The sequence below is a fragment of the Pungitius pungitius genome, chromosome 13, assembly GCF_949316345.1.
Source record: "Pungitius pungitius chromosome 13, fPunPun2.1, whole genome shotgun sequence".
Taxonomy (NCBI): domain Eukaryota; kingdom Metazoa; phylum Chordata; class Actinopteri; order Perciformes; family Gasterosteidae; genus Pungitius; species Pungitius pungitius.
This window is the reverse complement of record NC_084912.1, coordinates 7,594,246-7,622,093: the sequence shown is the minus strand read 5'-3', so window position 1 is coordinate 7,622,093 and position 27,848 is coordinate 7,594,246. Positions and strand designations below refer to the sequence as shown.

The following is a 27,848-nucleotide window of genomic DNA, read 5'->3' as shown; positions in this document are numbered from 1 at the left end:
CTATACTCTGCTGTTATACTGGAACAAGCTCTCAGAAAACTTATTTTTGCCCTTTTTAACTGAAATCAGGCTCCCAGTTATGGTAACAACAATTCAGGAGAGGAGCCAAACAAATGAAACCACATAATCACAGCACTCTTAACTCAATGTGACTTTAATTTAACTCCCAACAGCACTTAAGCACTAACATGTTTTCTCAACTAACAAATAAGGCACATTTTGGAATGCCATTTCATGGACATGAAAAACAGACCTGTGGTCTACTCTCGAAAAACCATGACCCGATGTCCTTGTTTCCCAAAATAATTCTTCACCCACCTCACGCCTGCGTTCTGTCCAATTCAAAGTACAACATTATTGCAACACAAACATCCCAAGTGATACAGACAGGCAAGAATACAAACATAACTTTTCAAATTGACCACATAATTGTTAACACAATACATTCAGTAAATATGAATTATTTGCTGATGCTAAATGAAACACTATACTCACAAGTTGCTGATAATGTTAAAAACAAGATGCGCTGTTGCAAACTACTGTAAAATATTTAAATAAGTATACATTGCACAAAATAATATTTAATTCAAACCAAACACATGCACATGCAAACTCTAAGATAGTTCTTTGTCACACTTTTCTTGACCAAAGTATACACTCCCTAAACTACTAATATCTTTTTATAATAGTTTCTTGTTATTGCTGCTTTAAGCAAACTACATCTCACAGTTTAATGTGCTTGTACAGTGGTGAGTATCCGTCACTAAATCAAGAAACACAAATATTTCTGCATGTTATCACAATACATATCTTCATGACATTGTTAACGAAATGAATACGTGTGACTGTATGGATGTAGGTGACAGCTCATAATTAGTTACATAGAATAACATAGTGACTTATTCAACACCGATAACATCTGAACGAAAACACAAACGTACAATGGCTTACAACTGAGAGAGACTATTAATTATGTACCAGCTTTTTTTTTCTCTTAATACTCTATGTAGACATCAATATTTCCTTCTTTGTGTAACCTTGTTGCATATTCTATACAAAATATGTTGTAAAAAAATCTTTCCATAAATATCTCTGCAGGATAACCCCTCAGATTATTGTAAAACATAAAGGAAAAAAGCCCGTCCAGCTTTGTTTACTTCTCAGCAAAAGGCCCTTCTTCACACAAAAAAGCTTCAATATTGCATAACACTTAGAAAGAGCTCCTATCATTGATAATGATGGCCATCAAATATATACATAAAACAGTCTTTCTTCTTCAGGGAAATAACTCTTGAGTTTTTGCGGATTGCTGTAAAATTTTCAACATCTATTAAGTGTTCCAAAATACACATCTCATTCATAAAAAAGAGCAAATTTGAAAAGTCAAGTATATGCGTTCAAGACATTATGTCAGAAAGCAGAGATTTCCTTTTTTTTTTGTCAAATCCCTTCCTACAACTGCTTCCGTTGGCTCTTTTATTTGCCGTTTTAAAATGTCCTCCTCATAACACGTCTCTGCGCTGGACCAAACTCGCCAACAGGATCCGTCCTTGTTCTGCCAGAACTCCATGAACCACAAAACCATTGTTGCTTGTTTATGGACTTAGATACCAGTGATGCCTCATGGACTATCTTCTCTCACTGCAGCCACTCGATACTGAGGAAATTACCCACGTGATGTCATCCCAGGCATCTCCGCTTGGGCTTGAAGACGCAATTTAAACAAGAACCGCTGGTTCCAAACTGGAGGAGTTTGTAAGGTGTTGCTGTTTCACCAGGCAGTGGAAGTCTTCTGAAAGAGGCTTTTGAGTTGCATTATGGGAAAGTTAGGATCCAGCGTTCAGGAGCTTGAACAACATTAGGGAATAAAAGTCTGGATTTCAACTATTCCGTAGTGCATCTGAGGAGCCTCCTGACTCTGACTTTACAGACTAAATCTCCTCAAACTGTAAAATACTTTCTCACTGAGGCCATGAATGTTTTTTTTTAACAAAACCCCACGGTTGCTTGGATGAACGCAACTCCAATTGATTAACAAAACAAAGCGTGAGGTCCACGGTTTCACGAGCAGCTCCGCTGTGTTGTCAGCGTCGACAAAGAAATAACATTTTTGTGGATATTCCATGACAACAAACCACAATAGGATTGTTTTTGCCAGCTGGAAATGCTGTTTCAGCCTCCGACTCGAGGGCGAACTCCCAGCATGCCACTGCAAACCAACGGATGAACCGCCTTCTTTTACCGTCCTTTGTCACATCTTTAACTTGCATTAAACCCACTATGCGTCACAGTTACCACGTGCACGTACACTTCCTCATCCACACGTGTCTTTTTCTAATTTCGAGAGGCCTTGTGTAGTCCTGACACTTCAGAATGGTTTCAATTTTTTAAAGGCACATAACTTATATTACAACATAAAATATACTCAACCAGCTTTTATAAGGCTAAGTGTACAGTACGTATGAAATAGTTTACAATTTCTATAACACGGTTGGTTGAAAGGCAGGTTTCTACGAGTCAAAGCTACAGTAATTTCCGCTGTAGTGCTTTTGACTGCACAATGATATTTGTAAACAGGATGTGAACTTTTCTTCCTATAAAGACATTGGTGTATAATAGTAGGCACTTATATTCCTAAAAAAAATAATATAAGTGTGAACTTAACTCTTCATCGGTTTCAACATGTCCTTGAATCTTCAACATCACGGCTTTACAAATGCGTCCATCTACATCTACGTTGAATCTCATGGTTTCTCTCCACCGACCTGAAAATGATTTCAGTTCTCCAAAACGTCTGCTCTCTCTTTACTCTGCACTCAACTGTTGGACATTGTTCCCAAAGGTTTCTTTCTTTCTTTTGTTATCAAACCAACATCTTCTTTTGTATTTCCCTAATTTGTGGTTCAGGCCTTACTCTATTGAATCTAAATATGAGTAGCAAAAAGTTGAAGTACTTTAAAACACAGGCGAAAAAGCCTCGTGTCCGATAACCTTTTATGTGATTTTAAATTAAAATAACTTGCTTATCCAACATCTCTATATATCCAACACTATAGAATGTATAGATAATTCAGACAAAAAATACTCTAGAGAGGGTGACAAAAACCTGTGTTAGCAACACACTAAATCTAGACACGGAGCGACTGAACCTACAGTAGTTTCTAAAGTCACTTGGACGCAGTTACACAATAATGTGATATACAAACATACAAAAAAAAAAAAAAACATTTCTGTATGTCAAAGTTAAGAATTCAAATTGCACACTAGATAACAAGAAAAATAAATAGGCCCAATGTAAGCTAGGGATGTATGGCACATTGTCCCTCAGTTAATTCACAGTTAATAAGATGTGCTCCTGACCCTAAATACGGCAAGACATCAAAGGCCCCGATTACATTACACTATCACGAGAGACACGTCACATTACTACACACTTCACTAGGCAAGGAAAAGGAAGGACACAAAGCCATCCAATCCCAAGGTGAGGTAATGCACCGAGACCAATCATGTCGGTGACACCATGGAAGTACACGCTGATTGATGAATGCATGGTTTCTGGTTGTTAAACGGCGAGTTGGGATCAATTGGGTTACGTGGTTTTCTCATACACAAGGCACAGGAAAATAAGGTCAGTGATTTTGGCAGAAGTTTTTTTTTTTTGCGTTTCGCTGAAGAGCACTTGGTGGTGTTGATCCTAAGTTAACATGTTCCTCTCATTCCTGGAGGCAATCATCAAATTCTGTCATCGCAGGAAAAAAAAAAAAAAAAAAAAAAAAAGCATGGTTGAGAAGCAGGGAAAGGAGCGATTAGCGCCATTGGCTACATTTGAGTCTTCTAAGAGAAGGGGGGGAAGGCGTGAGGAGGAAAGGCTGCCGTGTTGTGTGCAGGGCAGAGATGAGGGAAACCTGGAAGTGAGGGGAGGAAGTTAACAGCCTTGATGACGCATGAGCAATAGGACCTGGGACACAAAAGTTGCTCTCAGACTCTGAATAAAGAGGATTATTGCACACGGCGGCAGTAGTAGCCCAGGACTTTACATTTCTCGCACAGGTGTTGGGGGTGCTCCTTACTCTGGTCGGAAACGTCGAGGCCGTCCGGCTTCTCTAAAGGGCGCTGCGGACACAGACAGAGAACCAGTCGTGAGTCACCATCAAAACACCCGAAGAGAGCGAGCCGAGCGGCGCGCAGGCGTAAACGCCGGTGGTGCAAAGCAGCTTCGCCGCCATCAGATCCCTCATCAGCCTTTGGCCTCGCTACCTCGGGCCTCGCGCGCATTCCTCGCAGACCAGACGTGTACAAAACACATTAGTTGCAGATATATGGCAGCGCACCATCAGCTCTGGAACTCGATGCACACTTTATGAGCCTGGAATTAAAGAAAAAGATCCAGTTTGGTCATGATGACCTTGTTGGAAATATCAGAAAACCGTTTCAGAAATGGCTTTTTGTGGATTGATTATCGGAGACAGAGGGAATCAATCTGGGCAAGAAACTTTTGAGGTTTTGCAGCATCTGTCTGGAAAATTGTATTTCTCATCTATTGTTCTTGTCAGAGCTTTTTTAAAATTTCCTTTAGAAAACCGCTATTTATTCAAAGCGGTCTACTTGAAGGAAACACGCTTACCGTGGGTCCCTGCCAGGGAGTGTTGAGACTTCACTATCTACTATGTGTATTATCAAAGACATCAAGCCCCAGAGAAAAGGACAATCTGATGTAGTTCATGGGGTTCAGTCCCCAGTAAGAAGGTACTGGATTCAAGGCCCTGAACCTGCAGGCATCTTCCCTGTGTAAGTGTACTCAAGTGAGTATGTGTGTCATCATGGCAAATGGGGTCCTGGAGACATTTCATTCCACCCCAGAGACAGTGGCTGTACGTCTGTGTAGCCGATTTAGTGACGCAACTATGCACAAAACATTACAACTGTGTACTTGAGATCGACATGAAGGCAGCTAGAAGACGGGGCCTGAAGCCACTAGGAAGTGTGGAAGGGGCCATTCTTCACCCCCTTTACGCCCATGGCCTGATGGATATTGTTGTTGTAACCCAATCTAGTTTCGTATGGTGTAGTTTGCCACCAAAGCAGGAATCATGTATATATATTTATTTGCTTCAGGGGAGTTGTTCAACCAGAGAGAGACGTTCCACTGGACACAACGTGAGGGCAACATCCACGTAGCCTGAAGAAAAGATCCGTCCTACAACCATCTGCTCACGTAGATCAATGGCCCGGTAACAGCAGGAAGTGGCAAAGCAGAAGGTCATCCTGTCCATCTTGGTGACGTAGTGGCTACTCGTAGGCCCAGATGGAGAAATTCTATAGCTAACGAGCTACCTGCTTACAGCCAGGAACGTGTTAGCACTAGTCGGTCATTTTGACCTCTTTACTCCTCATTTCGTTCAATGAAGAGTAAAGAGTGTAGAAGAGTTCTCTGGGCTTAACTTGGCCTCCTCACTTCCTGTCGTTGGAATAGATTTAACTGTCAGTTAGCGCGCTCGTGAGCGCCGGAAGACTTACTTTGCCCAATGCAACCAAATTCACTGAAATGTTACACACGATTCAATTATTTAGTAAACTAACCTTTAAAAGCCCATAATTTTGTAGAGGAAGGGCGATCCGTTCCCCATCATAGCTGATGGATTTTGCGCCCCCTGTTTCTATACCAAATGCAAATGGTCGTACCAAGAAATATATTTTCCACCAAATATTCGATGCATGTGGATTGGATTGTAAAATACATATTCAGGTTATTTATGGGAATCCGCAGGGCAGGAGGGAGCGTGGCTGAGAGGCTGAGGACCCCGAGGTTAGTGGTCCATTTCAAACGCTGACTGGGGGGGGGGGGGGAATATGTTAAGTGGGTGACTTTTCAAATGCAGGGAATTTGCTTGGCTGTCTGTAGCTTTGCCACAAGACTGAAGGAGGAGGAGAGGGAGGTCTTCTCTCTGTGGACAGAACGTCAGATGCACGTCTTCCACCAAGGCTTTTTTAAAGAGCATCGTCACGCTCTTGGTTACGATCTCTCACAGGTGAATGAACAGACAAAAGTAATCATTGCAATAATTGACAGTTGTAGTAAATGAAGCATTAGAAGTGCAGGGTTTGGCATTCGGAACATTAGCGCCATGGTCTTTGTAAAGATGTAGTTAAATAATGTCCTGCTGCGCTGAGAATGAATTTGCCCTCTCTGTGTTGTAATCCATGTTTTTCCTTGCGTTTTTTGGACATAGTCGACTAGTTGAGAGCCATCGAGGGGCAATGCAAACGCACCCCTAAACTTTCCATTGTCCTCAAATGTTTTGACTACTTTCCCGACATCTTGGGTATATTTGTCAAGCAATGGTCCTTTTCCTGTTTAATTTAGTGTGAGTGTTGGCCCTCCGTGGTATTCAGACAACGAGCAGGGCTTTGTCCAGTGATCCTGACTTTATTTCGGGAAGTAGAACTGGAGGAATGTGAAAAGCATAAATATTAAAAGACGAAGGCTTGTGGATGAATATATCTGTAACTGAAGAAAACCAAGTGGATTCTTTCTCAGTCAATCCATCTCAACAAGCTGCGAGGAAAGTCCAAGGTTAGACAGAGAGCTCCCCAGCACGTTAATTCCCTCTGGAGTGTTTGCTCCTCTGAATGACGCTCACAGGATCTTTTGTTTAACATGAATTCATGCTGAAAGAAATTTCTTAAGCCATAAGCCTCAATTCCCGCAGAGGTAGTTTGCGTCTGTGAGACATTAATAAAAGATTGAAATCAAGTAAACAATTCAAAACTTGTATCCGTCACATCATCAAAAATCAGTTTATTCAGTGTTGGTTTATTACCAAAGAGGATAAAGCAAATGTTATTGGTATGATCTTTATTCTGTTTTAATAAAACCATCTGGAATACTCTGCAGACGATACGCAGTCACGCACATCAGAGCCTGGACTCTGTTAACTATCTGGGGGGGGGATTCAATCTACCACTAAAACCAGCACAAGTAAAGTTTTCAATTTTTACGTTAAGTCATTAGAGCAAATTCCCAGGGTACCTGTTTGTGTGGATAGACGTTGATGTGGCATTTGATACATTCTTGTCCCATGTTGGCCCAGGAGTTGCCACTCATCCACTTCCTCTTACACTTGGGGCACTTGTACTCTCCGAAGCATCTCTTCTTTCCCTGGTAGGGGGTCAGCCCTTCACCTTTGGGTCTGGCCTGTAAAGAACAGCGTGAGTGAATAAAACGCATCCACATGTGGGGGAAATTAAAAACTTTTAACATTCTTGACCCTGAGAAATAAAACAAACCAGAGAGAACCTCTTGGACAATAACTGATGCTGAGCTTTGACAGCAGGGTGTGTCCATCCCTCGTATATTCACCCTCATCATAGAGCACGTTCCTTCACACAATATTGGAACAATATGTGGCTGTGTAATTGGCATTTACTTCCATTGCAGCTGTGTCAAATTACTCCTCTGATTCTCATGAGGGAAATGATTACAAACTGTCAGTGGGCCATGAAAAAGCAATATAGTTGGGAGGAGCCGCTCTGATGACCTCATTTTGGCAACTTTATTTTTTGCCCACTATTCTGCCTTGGTTTAAAAGTTAATTTTGTTCATGCCACAGAAAAAAAATATTGCTGTTATGTATAAAGGACAAATCTCAAACTGTCCTCTATCCTGCCAAAAAAAATTGTATATTGATGAGTAAGTTTGACAGCGCTCGTTATCAATTTGAAGCTCCATCATCAAACATCTGTGTACATCTGCCTAGTTTTAATCAATGTCACGCTATGATAGAGGGGATTGTAATAAACACAATGAATCAATTTGGAAGTTAAACATCAGGAAAATGAGTAGAGAGAAATTGTGGTATTATAAGTACAATCTTTTCAAAGCTGCAAGCCTGCAGCACATTGTTTTCATATTTGGAAGGAATGGAGGGGTACCGGAGTAGTGAGAGGACGGTCTTCCCTTTATTTGTCCAAACCCATGTGTGAGTAATAGGAACTTTAATCAGGAGCATGTGACGCTGTCCTCACAGACGTCAGCAGTTTACATCAGCAGCAGCAAGTAGGAGCGGCTGTGCTTCAATCTGGCCCCTCGACAGCATGACCTCAACCCACGGTCAGCCTGGGAAATGTGACTCCTGCTGGTCTGCAGAACGCCGGTATGTACAAACGGACAGAATTGTTTGTATACAATCGACGGGAAATCTCAAAGGCAATGCCATTGGAGCAAGGGGTTGAAAAGTATCTAGTTACAGAATGACATTCTGTGCATTTCAACCTTTAAAAAACGAAAAACAGCTAAATTACAGCAAAAAAAAAGCTTTCTGCTGTAGGAAGTGTACTAATATTCTAATTTAAAAAATCCAATTAATTGAAGGTTTAAAAATCCACTATAAATGAGAGTGCCAGGTGTACTACCCAGGTGGTCTAACCTTAACCCTTCATGTGGATTCCCAAACAGCTGGAATTGAACATCCCGTCCCATTGTTCAAATGTAAAAAAAAATAACTAAAAAACCCCAGATCTCTCCCTGATACTGCAGCCAGGACTCAGCAGGACAGAAACAGCACTCATCCGCCTCATGACCATTCCTCTCCAGCTCCATGCTGTTTCCATGGACTGGCCTTGGCCTTTGGCTGCACGTCATGCTCCGTCTGCAGCTGAGTGCTTTCAGATTTGGTACAACCGTGTGTGCAATCAATTTGAGGAGGACTCTGATATACACACAGCAAAGGGCTAATCTATCCAGTCCAGAGGGAGAAGTAGATGACATCTTGGTTGATGAAGTTTATAACGTATAGATATATACTGTATATTTATCTCTATATATAGATATATATATAGAGAGATAAATATACAGATATATAAGAGGACTTACTGGTTTCATCAAATGAGCTAATTCTAATGAATTTAGTTTGCACAATTGCACAGTAATTTCCAAATAAGTAGTCTTTATCTGGACAATAGACTCACACCGTGGCCACATGTTTTCAGGCCATTGCAACACTTGGATGTCTGAGATACACAAGTAATGAACATAACAGTCACAGTTGGTATTGACAGTTGGATTCAGGGCGGCTGCCAATCAAGAAAGCTTTTCTTCACTCCTTCTTCTGTCCATTAGCGGTGCAGTGGACTATAAATCAAAACCTGAGCAAATGTTTTAGTTAGGCCCGTTTCCCAGGAAAACAAGTACGCTAAGATGCCTTTTAAAGCAACATTTACAAAACCATTCATAATACACTGAGTACACTGACTGATTTGATGGAACTGCGTCATCACAACACTACGGGAGAGAGGGGCCACAGCAGGACGTGTTTTCTTTTCCTTTTATCTCTACAAATAGAGCCCATTCAAGCCCGATGGTAAATGCAGATATCCGAGCCTTTAGAGCGCGTTAGGTGTCCGTCAAGGGAAGCAAAGCTTTGAAATTGTTTGACGTCGTATGAGCGAGGAAACGGCGAGCCGACTTTGCGTGGAGTCGATGTTTTGTTTATGTCCCCCCGCGGGCTAGCGCCCCGCTACTGAGCTGAGGGTCGGCGTGAGGGTCGAGGACAGCGTCCACAGAGGAGTAGCTCCGTAGCCACGGCGAGTTGACCACACAGGATCACAGCATGGACGCATCAAGATCACACATGCACACAAACTTTGGTTCAGTGAACTGTGAGGTGAAGCCTGTGCGCATGCGATACACACACACACACACAAACACTCCCTGGTGCAATCAATTCTCTCCTAGTAACACAGACATAAACGCACAAACAGCGACACACACACACACACGCTCAAACAAACTCAACATCCGCAGGTTCTCATGCGCTCTTGAGACACAACTGGAAAGTCTCGGCAAACTGTTTCCTGCACTACTCCCACTCGGGGTTTAGCCCTGCTAGAAGGACACACATCATTCTTTGGCTTATGCTGTCGGGTTAATGAGCTCACAAACTGCATTAAATGCAATAACAAGAGACCATAAAGCAAAAAGGGAGACTACTATGAGACTCAAGAGAACAAGATGAACAGAAACAGAAGAAAGCTTGTTAAGATTGTGGAATTATTAACATCTGAGTTGAATGCAAAACAGCCTCCCGCTTCTCTGGAATCACACTCCAACGTGCACACACAAGCCCAACGGTCGCTCGAGCCAAGTGCGGAGAGACCTTTCGATCAGCCCCTCTCTCTCAGGAGGCTGCCGAGGGAGAGAAACCGAGAGGAAAGGAGGAAATCTAAATCCAACGCAGATGGCCTCCATAGGGGCAGAACACGAGAAACACAGAGTGCCGTCGTAAAATTGCTGCTCTGCTTTCAATTAGGCCGTACAAGTCAGAAAGAGAGAGGGTATTAACTAACCCCTTTAGCTTTGGCCACAACCACAGTGGATCGGACTCATTATCATGTGGAGGAATGTGCAGACGATCCCTTCGAGTGTTGATTTTAAGGACACATCGGTTGTGCAAACAGAGCGATATTAGGGATTTGTGGCAGGTAGATTAGTGAATACGACGAGGCGTGTGTAAATTAGTGATCCTGGTCTAGAAGACACCCACTGGGGAGGCTAATTCAGGTAATCCTGTGAAGTTGATTACAAGCCATGCAGCCCGGGCGGCTGACTCTGAAATTGCCGTCTGAATATCACTTTTCCACGAAACCATCTTGCAATTCGTCTCTGGAGTAAACCAGGAATCTATTACTGACCACCGGAAAGAAATGAACGTGGTCCAGACTACTGTCTGAGGCTTAAAGGTGATCTTGCATTGGTTTTGATCTCACATTCCGGGATAAGAGTCATGAGCAGTGAACAGACACTAGACGTAAACCTGAACCCTTAATCCAGCAACGGGATAGGTTAGTTTAATATTAGACGTCTCGTCCAAGCTAAACCCCCCGAAGAGTGATTATTCTGGAAGACTGCTGCTTTCGAGGTCGTGACCATGGGCCTCTCACACATACTGGTCACATCTACCTAGGGTTGATGCGAGCTCCACACATTGCCAACAGTCAGTCCACAGATAACTAATAGGAGGAGACAGTGCTGACAGTAAAGCGCTGGGTTTTTATGTGAACGCTAGATGCCATTCAGCGGTTTGTCTGCCTGCCTCTACGAGGAAAAACACGGGATTTGGTGGGTAAAACAACATTGAGGCTTTGGAAAAGGGTCGGTAGTAATTGTATCCAACCACTCTTCTGGTCTGCATTTGGAGAGCAAGGTCTTCGCTGGCCAATGACGCTCAACTTTAATATAAATAAAGCAAGGTCTTCAGATGAACCTAAACACTTCAGAATTGGTGGTTTGGTGGAGTCAGAGAGGAATAAAAAACAATAGCGTTGATGAAAAATATGATGATGAATAATAAACGATCTTCCGGAAGGATTTGATGGTCCTATCACATAACCGTTGAGTTGTTCCATCACTGAAAGCCTGTGAGTTGACCACATCAAGGCAGTTCAGACCACGACAACATATGCAGAAAAGTCCCATCCTTTTGCACATTTTTGTTGTTGCACAAAAACAGAGCAAAAAAGCCTTCTTAGACCAACGTCTATTTTGTTTTAACTGCTTCTTGGTTAAATCACCAACCCAATGACCAACGGCGTTTTCTGACATCACAGAAACTTGAGACCTGAGGGTGCAGCGAGCCGACTGTCAGTCAGAACTGTGGGGGGGGGGTCAAGTGAGGGTGTGCAGATGGCCACCGCTTCAAGTCTCTCACAAGAATGACACTGTCACTACCTCAGCTGTGTCTCGCTGCACACAGGACAAGCGTTTCCGCTGATAGACTGAACGGCCCCGACGCCGTGCCAGAACCTCAGCCAGGTGCATCATGGGAGCTATTTATCCATCCCACCATGGAATACAAGCTCTAAATACAGCCACTGTTTTCTGTGGGTCTCTCTTTTTTGCTGCCATCTTTGTCACATCTCTCTCTCTCTCTCTCTCTCTGGACTGCTCCTTTGCTGGTGCAGCTGTCTCTTTCTAAGTGGCAGAGGCTGAACCAGGGAGGGGGGAGGGGGGGGGGCGCAACAGGTGTGCTGTAAGTAAGTAATAAATTTCCCTTCACTTGTGCACAATGCACCTTAGCTTCTAACAACATTCTGGGAGAGGGGGGGAGAAGGGGGGGGGGGGGGGGGGCAACAAGGGACCCAAGTGGAGAAACATGCTGCGGCTTCTGAATGGTTGCCAATTGAAAATCTTAAAACAAACACAATAATGGAAACGTTCTGCATGGGAAAAAACACAAACGCAAACTGGAATATGCAGCACTTTCTGTGTCATCGTGCACAATGATGTCTCCCCAACAATCAGGGACAGCGTCAGCGACACTTTTGTATTTAAGATCACCACATAATGGCACTTCAAAATAACTTTTCGAAACTTACTGCAAAGCAAAGCCACATTATTCTAGCGTGTCCCCCCCCGCCTGAGGTGCCTCGACCTCGGCCCGCTGGCACCGGCCCCGAACTGCTGGGCTGCTCCCCAGCGTTCCCGAAAGCGCTCCAATCGCTAGCTAGCTAGCATCTGGAAGCCATCAGTGTAAACAAAGGAGCAGCGGAGGAGCTCAGGCCTCTCTGCCTCCCCAGGGCATCATCGGAGAGCAACACTAGCGCACCAGAAACCACCCCAGAACCCGTGTGTAGTGCCTCTTTGTCTGCTCTTGTGTCTTCATCTCAGGATATTTATTTGGTTAAGCTGCAGTCCAGGAACAGATAGATTTAAAGATGGGGTTCACTCCACAATGTTTTGCTTTGAGTCTTTCAGAGTTTTTGTTTGGTTTGCTCATTAGCCGTAGCATTTCTGATAAGACCCCTAAATGCTTTAGTGTGGCTTCAGTTAGCGTTGTGGGCCTAGCAGTCCTTCTGATGAGGGCCACATGGGGGGGGGGGGGGGGGGGAGGGGAGTCAGAAACCGGGCTGTGGTTTCACCCAGAACCGGTTTCTCCTCCGTGAAACCTCGAAAACAATCAATCACGCCTTATCCGTCTTTGAGACACGACAAGGAAATATTTCCTCAACATTTCATTTCAGTAACCATATTACAATCAATCATGTGGTTTGGTCTTCTACTGTACAGCTAAAGCTGTAACATGAGGTTCACAGAGCTCTTTAAACACTGAACCTCACACTTAATTCTATGATGTTTGTAAAGACAAACCTCAGAGGAAATCAGGGTCTTGCAGTTGTGTCTCCAATCCGTTACAGCAGAAGAGAAGGCTGAGTTATCCGTCTTTATGGACATAAGATGTTCACATTACTCCTGATAATCATGAGGCTCACAATATTCCCAGTAGACCAAATGTCCATGTGTGGCTATGGGTCCGTAGATCTGGTTAAAGACTCATCTTGGCCGTACTGGTGGCGTATCGCTCGTGTTCTTCCCGTTGCTTCACAGCATCACACCTACAATCGCCGAGGTAAGCATTCTTGTCCTGTAGAGTTGTCTCTAAGTATAAACCTCAGCATTACACAATTGTTAACCACAATCACGCACACTTTGGGTTCATGCACACCCTAACATTTGCGCGACGAAGAGCACAAGTTGATGCATTTATACTGCGCTGTACAACGCCAAGGTCGAACGAAAGAACTGCTCTGAACTGTGCTATTTAAACTGGACAGATATTCACACATAATCTTACTCTGCTGCTTATTTCTTTTATGTAAAATCCAGTAAATCTTTCATCCAGATTGAGTCATCGCCTTGAGCTCTGTTTATTGAGATGGTGGTACTTAGATCAGAAGAATAGATTTGAACTTGGAATAGACTCAAAGCTATTTAAATGTCGTGGTCACTCAGTCAGCGCGTTGGAGGCCGGTGTGTGAGGGCAAGCGGAGAGCCGGCCCAACCGGGCCACTTTCAGGATGCTATTTGTAACACTTCCCTCTGCCTGGGAGCTCCACGTGCACGCACACACACACACACACACACACACATCCGATGCGTCGATGAGTCGATCCACACGTTAACGCTCAATCTACAATAGTACGCATCGATACAACGGACTCACTGACAAAGATACATTATCTCTGCTAATGTTAGTTCACCGACGGCACGTGAGCTCATCAGATATGACTTCCCATTACGAGTCAACCTGTTCAGACAAGTGCGGGTCAGGGAGCTATTCTTGAAAAGGTTTCATATTCACAAAGCTCTATATTTTGGCTATTCATATGCGCTTGACATTTTATTACACTATAAAAAGCGGTTTACTCACAATAGCACATCCCAGTTGTTTCCAAGTCTAATTATGCCAATGAGGCATTTGTGCATTTGCTGCATTTATCTTGTTCCAGGTCTAACTTGGGAGGGAAGCAGCAGAGTGAGGAGATGAACTATAACAACCACAGGGCCTAATCCAATCCACAGCTATTTAAAAACTTCAATCTGAACAGGCAAAGTTTTAAAAGGATGGCACACCATACAGGAGCTGATACAGTTTCACCAGTGCAGTCTATTCAGGGTGGATATTAATACATTTAAAACAACCTAAATCTTAATATATAGGTTTCTTTTTTTAAGTATGCAGCGGCACTTGAGGTTTCTGGTTTGAACCACTGAGATCCCGAGTCATTATAAACAGGGTTTTTATCTCACTATGATACAGCGCGGAGGACGTCAAGAGGACAACTGTTGTAAAGGACAACCACAAGTCCATTTCCAGCTCTGTGGGGACGCCAAAATAGTTCATTCTAAGAAATGCTCTCTGCTTGACAGAGTAAGTGCACCGTGTGTGTGTACTGTATGTGCCTGCGTGTGTGTTTCTACTGGAAGAGACAGCACACACACACACACACACACACACACACACACACACACAGATGGTTTCTGTAATAATCTTATAAAAGAACAAGATTCTAGGTTGAGCATTTTCTCGGATACTTGTGAAGTCCTGTAACATTACCTATCACATCACTTATGTTTAGTCTGTTCTTTGACATGCCGAGATATCACACAGGGAAAAAGTAAATCAAGACAGCTGTACAAAGATAAAAGATCCCACAGCTGTCAGTCATGGAGATAACCGTACAGCCTTTGCCAGAAAAAAAGTCTTTACTGATTTAAAATGTCATCAATTACCCACAAGAAAATGTAAAAGAACAAGAACAATATGCTGGATCATAAAATTATTATTGTTTCAATCATTTTTGTGGTTATTCCTGTCAAATAAAACAAAGGATCGCTGCACTCTTGTAGTAATCAAAGGACTCATATAACGTAAGTAACATGCTGCTTGTCCTCTCAAAGATATGTATATTTTTTCCCTGTGTTTGTGAGTTTTAACTGGCATTTTAACTGGTATTTTCTGTCAGAAGCTGGGCCTAGTAAAATGATCATAAACAGGACCATTGCAGGACACAATTCAGCTTTCACCTATTATATTATGAAATAAATTGGCAAAGTTGAGACAATATGCTCATCTGTTGATTTAGATTCAACTAAATCTCAGCTAAGTCATTTTTAATGATGTTACTGCGCACAAATGAAATTTTGTGACCTGCAATTTGTGGTTGTTTTCATAAACTGGAGGTGGAGGTCTTGTTCTATGGGACCTTGTTTGATGCTGTCCAAAACAATAATGAGAGGATTAATATTTTCAAGGAATCTCCTCCCTAAAATAAATTGATTACTAGGAAAGTCATTTCCAATTCTCATCTTACTCCGCAGCTCATTTAACGGCCACAATGCATCCAGGAAATATGGACTTGCCATGTGTGCACATGTGTGTGGGTTTGTGTGTGTGTGTGTGGGGGGGGGTCAAATGACCCACGTCATTCGTTTCCAGGACAGCTGCAGAAGCATATCGCCACACTGACGTGCTCAGCGCCAAAACCTTATTCCAAGATTCCTCGATTTCTACAACCGAGCTTCCCTGATCGGCCACAGAATCTCAATGTCATGTTCTTGGATGACTGACGGGTAACCCCCCCCCCCCCCCCCCCCGAGAGTCAATCATGTGGGTGTTATACTGCCTTCCAAAAACAATCTCTTGCTTTAAAAAAACTGATGTTTTTCGACAGAATTCATGCTCTCTCCTCACTCTTCATTCATGGAAAACACGAGTGAGAGGCAACTGGGCCTCGAAATCCAGGCCCAATTGAACCCGGAAGCTTGGTTACCACACTCCTACACTCCCCGTATTTACAAGGCCCTCCGTTAATGCCGAGTGGGACTGTGGGTGTGAACCCGCCCCGCCCCCCCCTCCCTGTTCTCTCCTAGCCCTGGACTTAGCCACGGTCCCACTAAGCCCAATGAGTTGTGCAGCTGCACCACAGCATTGGGTTACCAGTTCAGTGAATGACAAGAGCAGGTTTGGGGGGCAAACAGAGGTGCACACAACATCTTGTTGTCTGTCACAGGGGGTCCATACTGCTGCTGTCTATGTTTGCATGTGTGCGCATGGGGTGGAAGTGTTTGTGAGCGTGTGTGTGTGTGTGTCTGTATATTTCTGTAAGACCCTCTACCAGATATACTGCACACGTGTGCTGCTAAAATCACTGTCACTTGGCGTCAATGCTATATTGGACCTATGGCCCGATATGGTTTCTCTGTGCTTTCGCTGTAGAGGCTCTTTCTCTGTATAACTCCTCAAAAATAAAAATCGTTGACAGGTGGGGGCCAAATGTGCTTTTCACTCGGGTTGAATGGCGGGTTGAAAGCGAAAAGTTGAAATGTCTTCAGCTTCCCTGATAAGCCTTATCTGTTTCCAGGTCCAGTCCCTACTCGCTGTCAGAGACAGACACGGGGCCTTCAGAGCCTTCGCTGGGACTGGAAGGAAGATCAGGGGTCATTGTGTAAAAACATTCCCCAGGCTGAACTCCCCCCCCCCGCTCTCCCCAAGCCATCATCCCTCCCACAAACTTCCCGACACACTGCAGGGCAGTGCGTACAGACGGAGCGGAGGGACAGAAAAGGTTTCTGTTTTTTGTTTTTTTTTCCAGTAAGTAAAGAGATATTCACCAAGGTCTATTTTCACTTGAAAGTTCCAGAAGCTCTGCATGAGGCCTTCAGGAGTTGCAGAATAGTTATTTATTCAACTTTCTAGTGCGATCTCAGTATACAGATCCCCTATTAACGTATCTACGTACCTTTATGATGGAGAAATCCACAAACCAATGTCTACAATCTACACTCCAATGCACTGTGGTAGTTTTTAACAACGTGCGCACACCCCTTTGACCTCACATCACCGCAACCGTGTTCTGAACAGAGGTTAACAAAGTCCTCATTCCTGAGAGCGATGGAGCTCCTGGGTCGCATGCCAGGGAAGAACCTCCAAGATACTTATGCATAAAAGAGCATTAAAACCACAGAAGAGGCCCGTGGTCTGTATGTTGACATATAGACAAGCAAACTATGTAGGACCGCCTGTGCGGTTTGTTGTTGTAATTCTTTTTTTTTTTTTTTTTTGCTTCAGTAAGATCCAAGGCTCTATCCAAACATACTTGAGCAGGACGCCCACTGTAATGCAGCGAGGGCCCTGCTGGGGGAACAATACAGACCTGCCTCCCCCGACCTCTCTGTCTTACAGGCGTACAATGACTGCCTTAATTACAAGCCTCCATTCCCACCACTCAGGCTTTCCCCCAACGGCGCCCATTCAGAACCGCAGCCTCTCCCTAAGGTGCCCATTCAAGTGCGACACAAAGCCAGCAGTGTCGAGCCCCTGATCTCTTGACACCGAATCCAGCCCTGTGTGCCAGCACTCGCAGCTTCACAGTGTCTCCGACTGTCCGTCCGGTTGTCCGTCCCCTCGGTCGGTCCATCTCACATCCCTCGAGGGGCCTCTGCGGGTTCATTCGACGGGAATCGGCGAGGCTGTGAGGCTAGTTCGACCACATGCCGATCAATAAGCCTGACGTTGAGTGTGAGTGTGAGTCCGGCGGTTCGGTGTGTCAAACTGCGACCCATTCGGAAGTCCTCTTCACCCTCCACTTTTCTCGGCCCACTAGTTAACTAAATGGTTGTAAGGTGGAGAGGATAATGTAAGTCAGGTGGTTGGATTTCCAATTAGCTGCAATATTATACAGTGAAAAGAGGCCATTGCGTTCCGAAAGGGTCTTATTTACCTCAAAAATGTGATGGGATATATGCATACGGGGGCAACACAAGCACTTTTTAAGAGCTAACAAAACCCCGGTGTGCTAACTGGACATCACGCTGTAGAGAAGATTTGACCCCTGACCTTCCCCCCTCCTTCAGTGAGAAAGAAACCATCCTGTTCTAGCTCCCGACGCCTCGGCGTATTGCTTCTGACCCCCGTGACACTGTAGTTGTGTTACAAATGGCAGCCAAAGTGACGTTTGTAATTGCTAAAGCGGTTGCCATCATTCTTTAGCGCGACCTTCTGTCTAACAGGCGGAGGAGGGTTTAGTGCCCTGACATCCACTGGGGGGGGTAAAATGTTACATTCTAAAAGGGGTTTGTGCCATGGTACTGTGAGACAGAGGAAGCAGATAAGGGGAGAAGATTTGCAAATGAACAGTGAGCTGGTTTCTCTCATGCTGCAGAGACAGGCTTACATAAGGCAATGAGAGAAGCAACAGCCCCTAACACAGTATTGTTTATTTCCTTTTATTAACTCGGCAGCGTCAGAGGGAAAACATTCACATAACAAAGTATTATATCAGCGACTCCAAATATGCAGACAATACATCCTGGGTCTTTAGCTAGAGAGGAAGAACCTTAATTATACATTCTGATTGAGGAAAAGCTCACAGCTTTAATAAATTGTTCATCTGTCTTCGTACACCTCTCTTCTGAGAGGTTAAAAGCCTACATTTTCATATATGTATTCAGCTGCAAACTCACCTGACTTTATCATGTAAAAGTGGGCCAAGATGAGGCCACGATTACCAAAACAGGAAGTTGGCTGATTGTTGTCTCAGCAAAAACTCAGAGGAAGAATAGGATTTCTGTGCAGAACACAAACCAGCTGGCAGGAAACCGCACTTTTATCATTCTTTTAACTTTGATTTCCTTTCAGGGGAAGTGGCCCTCTGACCCCTCGGTGGCTCGCTGGTTTGCCGTCCCTCAACTCTCGGGCCCATCTGAAGCTTTTCCGACTATACCCTCTCCCTGTGTGTGTGTGTGTGTGTGTGTGTGTGTGTGTGTCGGAGCCCCCACTCCATGTCAGCGACACATCCGAACTCCCCCGGCTGCCACAGCGCATAACTGCAGCCATGTCAGAATCGGCCCCCCAGCCCGGGATAACGGGGGGGTGGGGGGGTAAAATGTGAAACATTCTCTGATGACAAACGTTGGGAGTGCGACCGCGGCGTTGAAAGATCGCTTATCGCCATGGTTACGCAACTGCTGGATGCGTAAAGAGAGAAGGGAATGAGGCTAGACGGAAAACAGCTGGTTGAGGCAGAGGAAAGTGTAAATACACGATTCCTCTGAAGATATCTTTCAGTGAAGGCCGGAGGTTTGTTAAAAAGAGATTAGAAAGGCTAAAGGACAGATGTAGGATCAATGTTCTCTCTCCTCCCAGGAACATCAGCCTCCAGGGCGCAGCTAACGTCTCCGTCTACGTTAAGCCCACATAATCTGTTGAACTATTGAGTAATCAGCACTGCGCTGACTATCAAACAGCGCGAGCAAGCTATTTTAGACTATTTAACAGCATGTTTCCAATACAAGGTTCGACCGATGTTCTGCCCGCAGGCTCGAGTCCGAGCTGTTCTGAATACGGAATAGAAATAATGCACATAGGAACCGTAAAGTGGAGTTAAATCGCTTTCCTCTTTTTCATTGAGTGAAAAATTTGAATTTTACAGGGAGCTACAGGTTAGGAACCGAATAGTCTGCGAAGCGTTTTTGTTTTGATACCAGAGCCAGCTGGGAAAATATGGACTTGGGTGAAGGGAGTAAAACAACACAGTTGCCAACAAGTTAAGCCCTTAAACTGTCTCTGACTAACTGAGTTTTTCATGGAAAAACTAAATGAATTCATCGTATACCGAGTAGACTTTCAATCAAGGAAAAAACAGCTTTTGTTTTTTGTCCTCAAGCATTTGTATTTCAAAAGCCATTTTATTATATTGTCCCTGACAATTTATAAGTGTATTTGTCTCCCGAACAACTCTCAAAGTCTTGCACAGAATACAATTAGCTTTAAATGGCAGCCATGCCAGCGTGTGGCTACTGTTGTTTTCACCTTGTGAGTCTGCGTGTGTCATCACGTTACGTCGTACAATGGGAGACAAAGTGGGCCGCTGTAAATACCAGTCATTAAGTTTATCACCACCACCAAAGAAAAGGCATTTAATCATTTAGTCAAGTCCCACATTACTAAAAGTGTGATTTCTCTCTGGTGTGAAGAGGCCGTCACTTCACAGCTCGCTTCAGGTCTCCGTGTTGACACTGTTAAGGGACATTATGGGGACCATTTGTCTCACACGACAGAATCACACGACAAAAGGTGTGAGGTCCATCAGCTATTGGCATATGGTCACAGATATGTCATATGCCAATAGCTGATCAGCGATCAGATAAACAGATCAGATGCATATGAGAAGAAGACTGGTCGACAGGACTTTGATGAGAGGAAAGAGTGAGATGCTTTTGTAATATGTAGAGGGGGGGAATGCTTAGTAGCTTTCTTGCTGTGCATTAAATAAGATTACCATTGACAGGTTAGTTAATTAACTTATGATTTGACAGGCAGCTGTGGTTAGCTTAGCACAAGCTCACTAATCAACATCTCCTTTGTTAAAAAACAAATCATATAAAAGAGTGAATCCTCCCATCTAACTCGTGCCAAGAAAGCTAATAATCCTGTTTCCTCAAACTGTTACTTTACTTTAGTGAAAACAGCATAGATTTATTTATTTATTATTATTTAACATAAACTTTGATGAGCAAAATGGTAAGAAATAAGCAATAGGTGCAAAGCAGAATTAGTAGTGGATGTCAGATCAGTTATTTCTGTCTTATGCTTTTATGGAAATAAGTATTCTACCAGTTTTGAAATATCTGACATTTCTCCAAAAAGTAAAAAAAAGTCCTGGAAACTATAATTTTGATGAACAACCAGGGGAATGCATTGCGACCAGGAATGGAGCAGTAACTCTCAGATACGCACATAAAACACACACACATACACAGCAGCAGCAACAGCCACCCCCACATACCCACAAACCTGCATTCCGGCAAAGACATTTTCCGTGAGTTAATCTTTCTACAGGGAGACGAAGCAAGACGATGTCACTCAATCATTTCGATCACTCAAATTACAGGTGGGGGCCAACCGCTGAGAGTCCAGTAAACGGAACCAAGTCCTGAGTGGAAGACATCTTGGAAGGGGGCCAAACGCATGGCAGTGAGGGGCATTCTGCTCATAACTGGGGTGGGGGTGGGGGGGGGGGGGGGACAACGACCTCATTTTCCGAATAAAAGCCAGTTTACATAACACCTCTCTCGCCATGACAGGGAGCAGCGGGCAGCTGCTGCCAGGCCTGCGGCTTCCCCTCCGCGACCAAGAGTTCCCTGAGAAATGATTCTCTTAGAAAAGCCACAGGCTTCCTCTCTGTGTTAGTCCAAAAGCAACATGTTATAACTGAAGAAAAAAGGGTCTTGAATTGCATGTGTTTGCATAAACACGTTGATAACCTCAACTATTTGATTGCCTGTACTTTATCCTCTCGGAGCGAGGCGGTGGAAAGGACGGGGAAACTGTTGACCACAGTCATTAAGGTAATGGATCCACCACTGGCTAAATTCTTTACTCTCCTTCAGCTGCATGAAAAAAAAGTAAGGGGATTTTAAAGCGCACAATACAATAATTTGATAATTAAAAAATGAAGTCAACGGGAATTATAAGAGTAATTTTCTTTTTTTTTTTACAATTTTCAATAAACATTCAGCTTAGTGCAGTTCATGATGGAGGTGGGCTGGAGATCAAGACACAAGCCCAAGCAGGCAGTCTGGAGGAACTGAAGGATCATTGTGCTCTTGGATGTTTTTAGACAACAATGGATGCCCACAAAAAAAAAAAGTTCACTTTATTTTCATGGGTTTCTCAATAAAGAGCCAATCGAGAAATAAAAACACTACCACTAAATTAAAACTACTGCACATGTAAATCAATGTGATATTGCTCAATTTTCATAAAAAAGTTAACATAAGTTACTATGACACTTACGACACAACCTAACGATAAAAACACAATAAACCATGTTGTGACAAAGTGAAGAAGAGACTGTCCAAATGGTCAGAATGTGATTCTCCACGCTGGACCTGGGTGACATACTTAGCAGCGCTCTGTGAAGCAGGAGCCTCTGTTTTCATTGGCAAAGAAGCTCTGAGCAGTACACACTATTAGCAGGGACACATTCATCCTCGCATGCATTCCTGTGCAGGCAGATACCAGGAACTCTGTGAGCCCACGAGTGCTGCCTTCACCACGTGGATCAGAGTTACCTTAACGTAGCTTCGAAAATGACCCACGTCTTGGCTAATGGGTCATTTGAAGCAGGACGTGTCACATCTGTTATTGGGGTCCTCAGCTGGTTAAGTAAGAAGAGGCACGTACTGACAGGTGACTGGGCAATAGTGCAAGTGATGTAGCACAAGTGGAAGGTGGATTTATGGAGAGAAGAAAAGCCCAGGAGAGAGCTAAATAACTGAGGCGGTGTTGAACTGTGTAGGTGCGGAGGCCTTTCGGAGGCTTGAGTAACTGTTGGCAGTTTAACGAACAGCCGAAATATAAACCAGATAACGGTGTGACTTCGAGGTCCACGCCTGGATGCTCACATCTACAGCATGATGGATTTCACAGCCTTTACCGCGAAGGGCGTATTTTGTTTATTACAGCGACATTTTAACCGTTTTCATTTTAACAATGGTGAAAATGATCAGTTTAAATGTACACAGCGGGTTTTTAGAAAAGACAACAAACACACTGCGTTGCTGCACACCTGCTCCCACATCGAGTATCGGTATCATTCGATCGAGGTGCAACAACTACAGCGTTACAGTGAAAGAAAAACAAAGCGGCATCTGCATGATATAGAACTACTACAACCCCAAATCTCCGTTGGAGTTGTCGATATATGAACTAATTCCTTCACATTGCAGCTTGAAGCTGTCCTGGAGGTATTTCATCAGCACACAGGTCATTTACGGACCTCCCGAGACCAGTCATCATATGTCATAAGGCAAGTCAAAGCATTTTAATCTCACATCTGCTCCTTATTACCATTCCATGCAAAAGAAAACTCAGGGCTGGACTTGGACGATTCCACCTCACCCAAGAAAAGGGAGAGAAGGAATAGGAGGGAGATAGAAAATAAAAGAGAGAGAGAGAGAGAGAGAGGAGATTATAAGGCACGGTGAGTCCATCAAGCTAAGAACTCTGTGTAATGATCCCAAAATTCCGAGGGAAAGTGACACAGTGTTCTTCCAACGAAACCAGATAACTTCCAGCCAGCAATGGCGTCTGCCTTTTCACAAGGCGCTATGCAACACCACAATGGCAGATCCACCACAGCAATTTCATAGTCCATTCCTTCCTCAGCAACCCCACATCGCCGCTATAGTTATATAAGCGCTATACACTACACCAAACTCATAAAAGCACGTTATTAATCATGTTATTTAGATGTTGAGTGATCACACACCTGCTTCGACCTTTAGCAGCCGGCCATGCTTCCAACACGGATCTTAAAATAGATATCTCCACCCGGACCTTATTTAAAGTAAATTGGCGAGCATCCTTCTAAACCCAAAACTCTCCAGGTGCTCTGCAAGGATATTACAAATTTCAGGAGCAACCACTAAGTTTGTCAAACATCAGTGTGCTCATCACTCCTATGTTGAATTAGGAGGAAACTATAAGGCAAAGTAATGCAAATGTTATTTTCGGGAATTGATTTATCTTGACAGTTTCAGCTTTGACCCTCAAACTTTGCCAATTCATAAAATAATCGTAATAAATGTTCCTTATTTCATATTCGGATTATAACGGATATTTCCTTGTAGTGTGTATCACTTTGGCAGTTAAGATGCACACTAGCACACGTATACTTACACGCACACACATGACTACAGAGGACAGAGGCCAGCCTGTTTAACAAGTAGGTCAAACCAGAGCCAAAGACGAAGAGAGAGAGAGAGAGAGAGAGAGAGAGAGAGAGAGAGAGAGAGAGAGAGAGAGGGAGAGGCTGGAGAAAGCACGGCATTTAGTGCCATCGTTGGCTTGAAACTGAAGGAAAAAAAACCTGAGGAAGTGTAAATTCCAACAGTTATGACAATGGACGCTATTTGTGTCCTCCGAAGACCTGGATTATGGAGAAATATGCGTGTTTTGCGAGTCTCACCTGAGGGCAGTCTTTGATGTAATGGCCCTTGTTGAAGCACAGGTGGCACAAGTAGTTGGGAGGGGGTCTTTTGTTTGGTTTTCTTGGCTCAGAAGAAAGGGAAAGGTCTGAGAAATGGTCCGTCAGGGAGTTGAGTCCTTCCACGATGTTGTTCAGGGAGCCATAGGGTGACACATTCTTATACACATTGTTGTTTAGCGCCTAAAAAGAAGGAAAAGCAGAAAAGGTTCAACATCAAAATATTGCATCTCTGGTGTTAGAGGAGCTGAGAATAATCACCGGTTTCCTTTCTCCTATTTTCTGTTGTGCCCAAAACAAAACAAAAATAAAAAAAAGAACCTTCCAAGATCATTTCTCTCATTAAATTCAGAACATCTGGCCAGAGGCCCAGCTGTGCTCATGAACTGGAAAAGTACTGAGCATGTCCACAGAGAAAGAGAGGACTTTACAGAGGATGACTCACTGTAAACAAGATGGGAGGCATGTTCCCCGTTGCCAGCCTGTGGAACATCAGCAAAGTCGCTGTGCGCCGCTGGCGGCGAGCGAGCCGTGGTCAGTCCGCTCGGAGCCACAGAGGCCAGCGCTGTGTGCCACCGATGCCCTTTGAATATTAAAAACAGGCAACGCACCGGCTGCAGTCCCCAAATTTACCTTCTCGTTTGTCTCTTCCTCTCCACCCAACAGGGGGGGGGGGGTGTTTGACCTCCGGGTGAAATAATGTTGATTTTAGCACAGGCGTTTTTGTTTTCAGGCGGTCGGGGTAATTAACCCCCCCTGTTGAATAGTTACTAAACAAACGGTCAAACTTCGTCATCTGCTTTGACATTTAATAGTTTTACTGCACCAATGAAAAATAATTGAGACACCACCCGCATGTGAAAAAACGTCAGCGAGTGCTTACAAAAGCCACAGATGAACTCTTCCTCCTCGCTCTTCTTCTTGTAGCACTGGTTTCGGTCTGGGAAATATGTTGCTATGGACATTCAAACGTTGCACAGCACAGAAACCTTAGACTTGGCGACCGGGCCAGGGCCGAAAGCCAAATCTTCTATCAGCAGCCTGTGAGATTGTCTTGCTAACCAGCTCCAGCTTTAAAACTCATGTTCATTTATTACATGTAGTCGTAAATCAAGCACCGCGGCTCTGTACTTGCTCAAGTGTTCCCACCGCAGTGTGTTTTTAGCTCTGTGCATTACCGTTATATATATTACCCCTTCTTTACGTTGTACAAGGATTTTGACAAATACAAAATAGTTCATGCCCCTCTCCCGTTTCATCCGTTTGGCCTGAAGTTTCCAAACTGTCGGCCCAAAGGAAACCGATTTCACACACATCTGCTAATGGTGGGGAGAGTTTGTTTATTTTGTGTGTCCGTGTGGCTGAGGGAGTGAGTGAGAGACTCTGCAGGAGGTCTTTGTGGGGTTTGTGTGTGTGTGTGTGTGTGTGTGTGGCGATAGATGGGTATGTATGCGTTGGCCGACCACGATGACAACCAATCTGCATCATCACCCGTCAGATTGTGTAAGGGGGACAACTGTGGCCCATCTTTTCTATTTTCACAGGTCCCGGGACAGGCTGTCACACTCCGGGGAGGGGGGGGGGGGGTTATCATAAGGTACATCTACATGCCCCAGCGAGGTCTCTGGTGTCCAAAGTTTCCAATCAACAGGAAATCCATCCATTTATCCCCATTTCACATTGAGTGGACTTTTGTGTGATCCATTGCTGCAAAAACAACCACATTTTTTTTGCATCAAATCTCTACAGCTGTTTGTTTAACTTGGCTCAGCCAGTATCGTGAGTTGCGAGATGCACCCCCCCCCCCTCCCCCTCCCCCCAAACTGCTTCCAGACTGTATGTGTTTGAAAAACGTAATGCTCGTGCGGATCAAATGCCACTACACAATTGCGTGTAATGTATAATGTGCACACCCAATTTTCAGAGGACTGTTTCATGTTAAATGACTTCAAAGGGCCTCTATGGTTACCACCATAATAATGGACGCTGACTCCCCATCCGTTTCCTCAGCAGAGCGTCACAGTAACACAAAAAGTGGGCCGAGTGCAATCAACACACGGTGTCGTCTTTACATCTTTACACTATACCTTTATGACCACAGTGTGTGATTATTCCTCCGTGTGTGGAATAATCACACACACGCTCTGTGGATGCAGGACGGTGGCACCAGTGGGCTCCTTTGGCCCTGGGTCAGTAGTATGAGGTTTGCCCCCCCCCCCCCCCGCTCTGTACACATTATCAGCATGTTTGTCCCTAAAATTACACCCGGCTACAAAAATAGGCAGTATTTAAAACGAGGGTTGATTTTGTTTGTCGAGCCGGTCTATTCGCAGAGGTCCGAGGCAGCAGCAGAGCTCAGCAGGAGGCTGCAGTGGTCTGCTCCCTCCAGACAGAGGCGTGCCGGGCAATATGTTTCCATCTGTGCCTCTTCCTCTCTCTGCTCACAGACACGTCTAATTAAAACACCCCCGTAGTATACACCATTACTCATCAGTATGCTGACAACATGCTACCTGATTATTAAACGCCATTTGCCTGTAGGGAAAGGAAATGTCATAGAAACATGGCTGTGATATTTAGCCATCTAAATATCGAGTGAGATCTCACTTGCTTATTTAAACTTTTTATGAGCTTAATTTCCCCAGATGTTTACCTGCAGTTTGAGTATAACTGAGGTACTCATATGTAAGTACTTAAACAATACATGGCCTATAAAGGGGTTTTAGACAATATTAAAACGTTTCACACCGTGCAATTTCGACTTAATAACACCAATTTAATTAATAGACCGTGTTAGAAATATCGTGTCAGTTATGCATAGCCAACCAGATTAGCTCATGCTGTGCATGCTAAAACATTTACTGCACCGAAGTGCAACAATCCGCAGATCAACCTCATCGGCCTGGTAAAATTACAACCAGACATCTAAACCCGCTACATAATCACGCTGCATGCCATATTTCACCTCATTCCGCTGCAGCTGAAAGAAGTTGTTGAGATAGTTGGAGTTCAGGGAAGAGCTCAAGTCCGCCGCTGCGGGAGTCTTGCTGAAACCGAGATCCGGGTGGGAAGAGTTGGATTCGGGTCTGAATGCGTCGAAAGCGCTGGTCTGGTGGGGGTCTTGCAAGGAGAGATAGACCCAGTTGAGAAGTTGCGCAGGCTGGTACACGGAGGCACTCGTGTCTATGGCAGACAGCAAGCTCATCTTTCAATGCAAATGGCTCTACTGGATTTTCCACCGCTGTTTCTTGGACCCGGTCTCAAACTCTGTTGGCTTTCTTGCTCTTTCGTTCCCGTTCCCCGGCAGATGGCAAGTGCTCCTTTTTTTAATTTCGGGAAAAGGGCCCTGTCCTCCTCACGCCGGGAGCCTCGTCCCAGTTAAGATGTTACTCAAAAGTCATTTCGCTAACATGTCAGGATATAAACTGTTTCCCCTGCTCCCCATGGTCCGCTATCTGCCTTTATTGCAGCGGGGCAGCTAGAGACTCTGTGAATATGTAATGAGAACGGCCCTACGTCAC

The 27,848-nt window shown here is 44.2% G+C and overlaps 1 protein-coding gene across 3 annotated transcripts; it reads right to left on the bottom strand.

Annotated features, from left to right (window-relative positions):
• Positions 1 to 136: 136 nt before the first annotated feature.
• zcchc24 (zinc finger, CCHC domain containing 24) lies at positions 137 to 27,805 on the bottom strand. Of its 3 annotated transcripts, none has more exons than XM_037465579.2 (5): positions 27,293 to 27,805; positions 24,310 to 24,510; positions 7,031 to 7,195; positions 4,038 to 4,113; positions 137 to 3,905 (listed from the first exon to the last, which is right to left on the bottom strand). In XM_037465579.2, exons 1-5 carry the CDS (start codon positions 27,530 to 27,532, stop codon positions 3,835 to 3,837), a joined length of 753 nt encoding a protein of 250 aa, XP_037321476.1. In that variant the 5' UTR covers positions 27,533 to 27,805; the 3' UTR covers positions 137 to 3,834. The 3 variants fall into 3 exon arrangements, with proteins under 3 accessions (XP_037321476.1, XP_037321478.1, XP_037321477.1); XM_037465581.2 differs by having other exon boundaries at positions 4,071 to 4,113; XM_037465580.2 differs by having other exon boundaries at positions 137 to 4,113.
• Positions 27,806 to 27,848: the final 43 nt, after the last annotated feature.

What these genes read in the sequence shown, in the direction of transcription:
- zcchc24 (XM_037465579.2), bottom strand. Translation starts at nt 27,532, where the DNA reads ATGAGCTTGCTGTCTGCCATAGACACGAGTGCCTCCGTGTACCAGCCT. An exon ending in TTCAGCTGCAGCGGAATGAG is followed by an intron (nt 24,511 to 27,292) that starts GTGAAATATGGC and finishes CCTTCTTTTTAG; the next exon opens with GCGCTAAACAACAATGTGTA. An exon ending in ACATCAAAGACTGCCCTCAG is followed by an intron (nt 7,196 to 24,309) that starts GTGAGACTCGCA and finishes TGTTCTTTACAG; the next exon opens with GCCAGACCCAAAGGTGAAGG.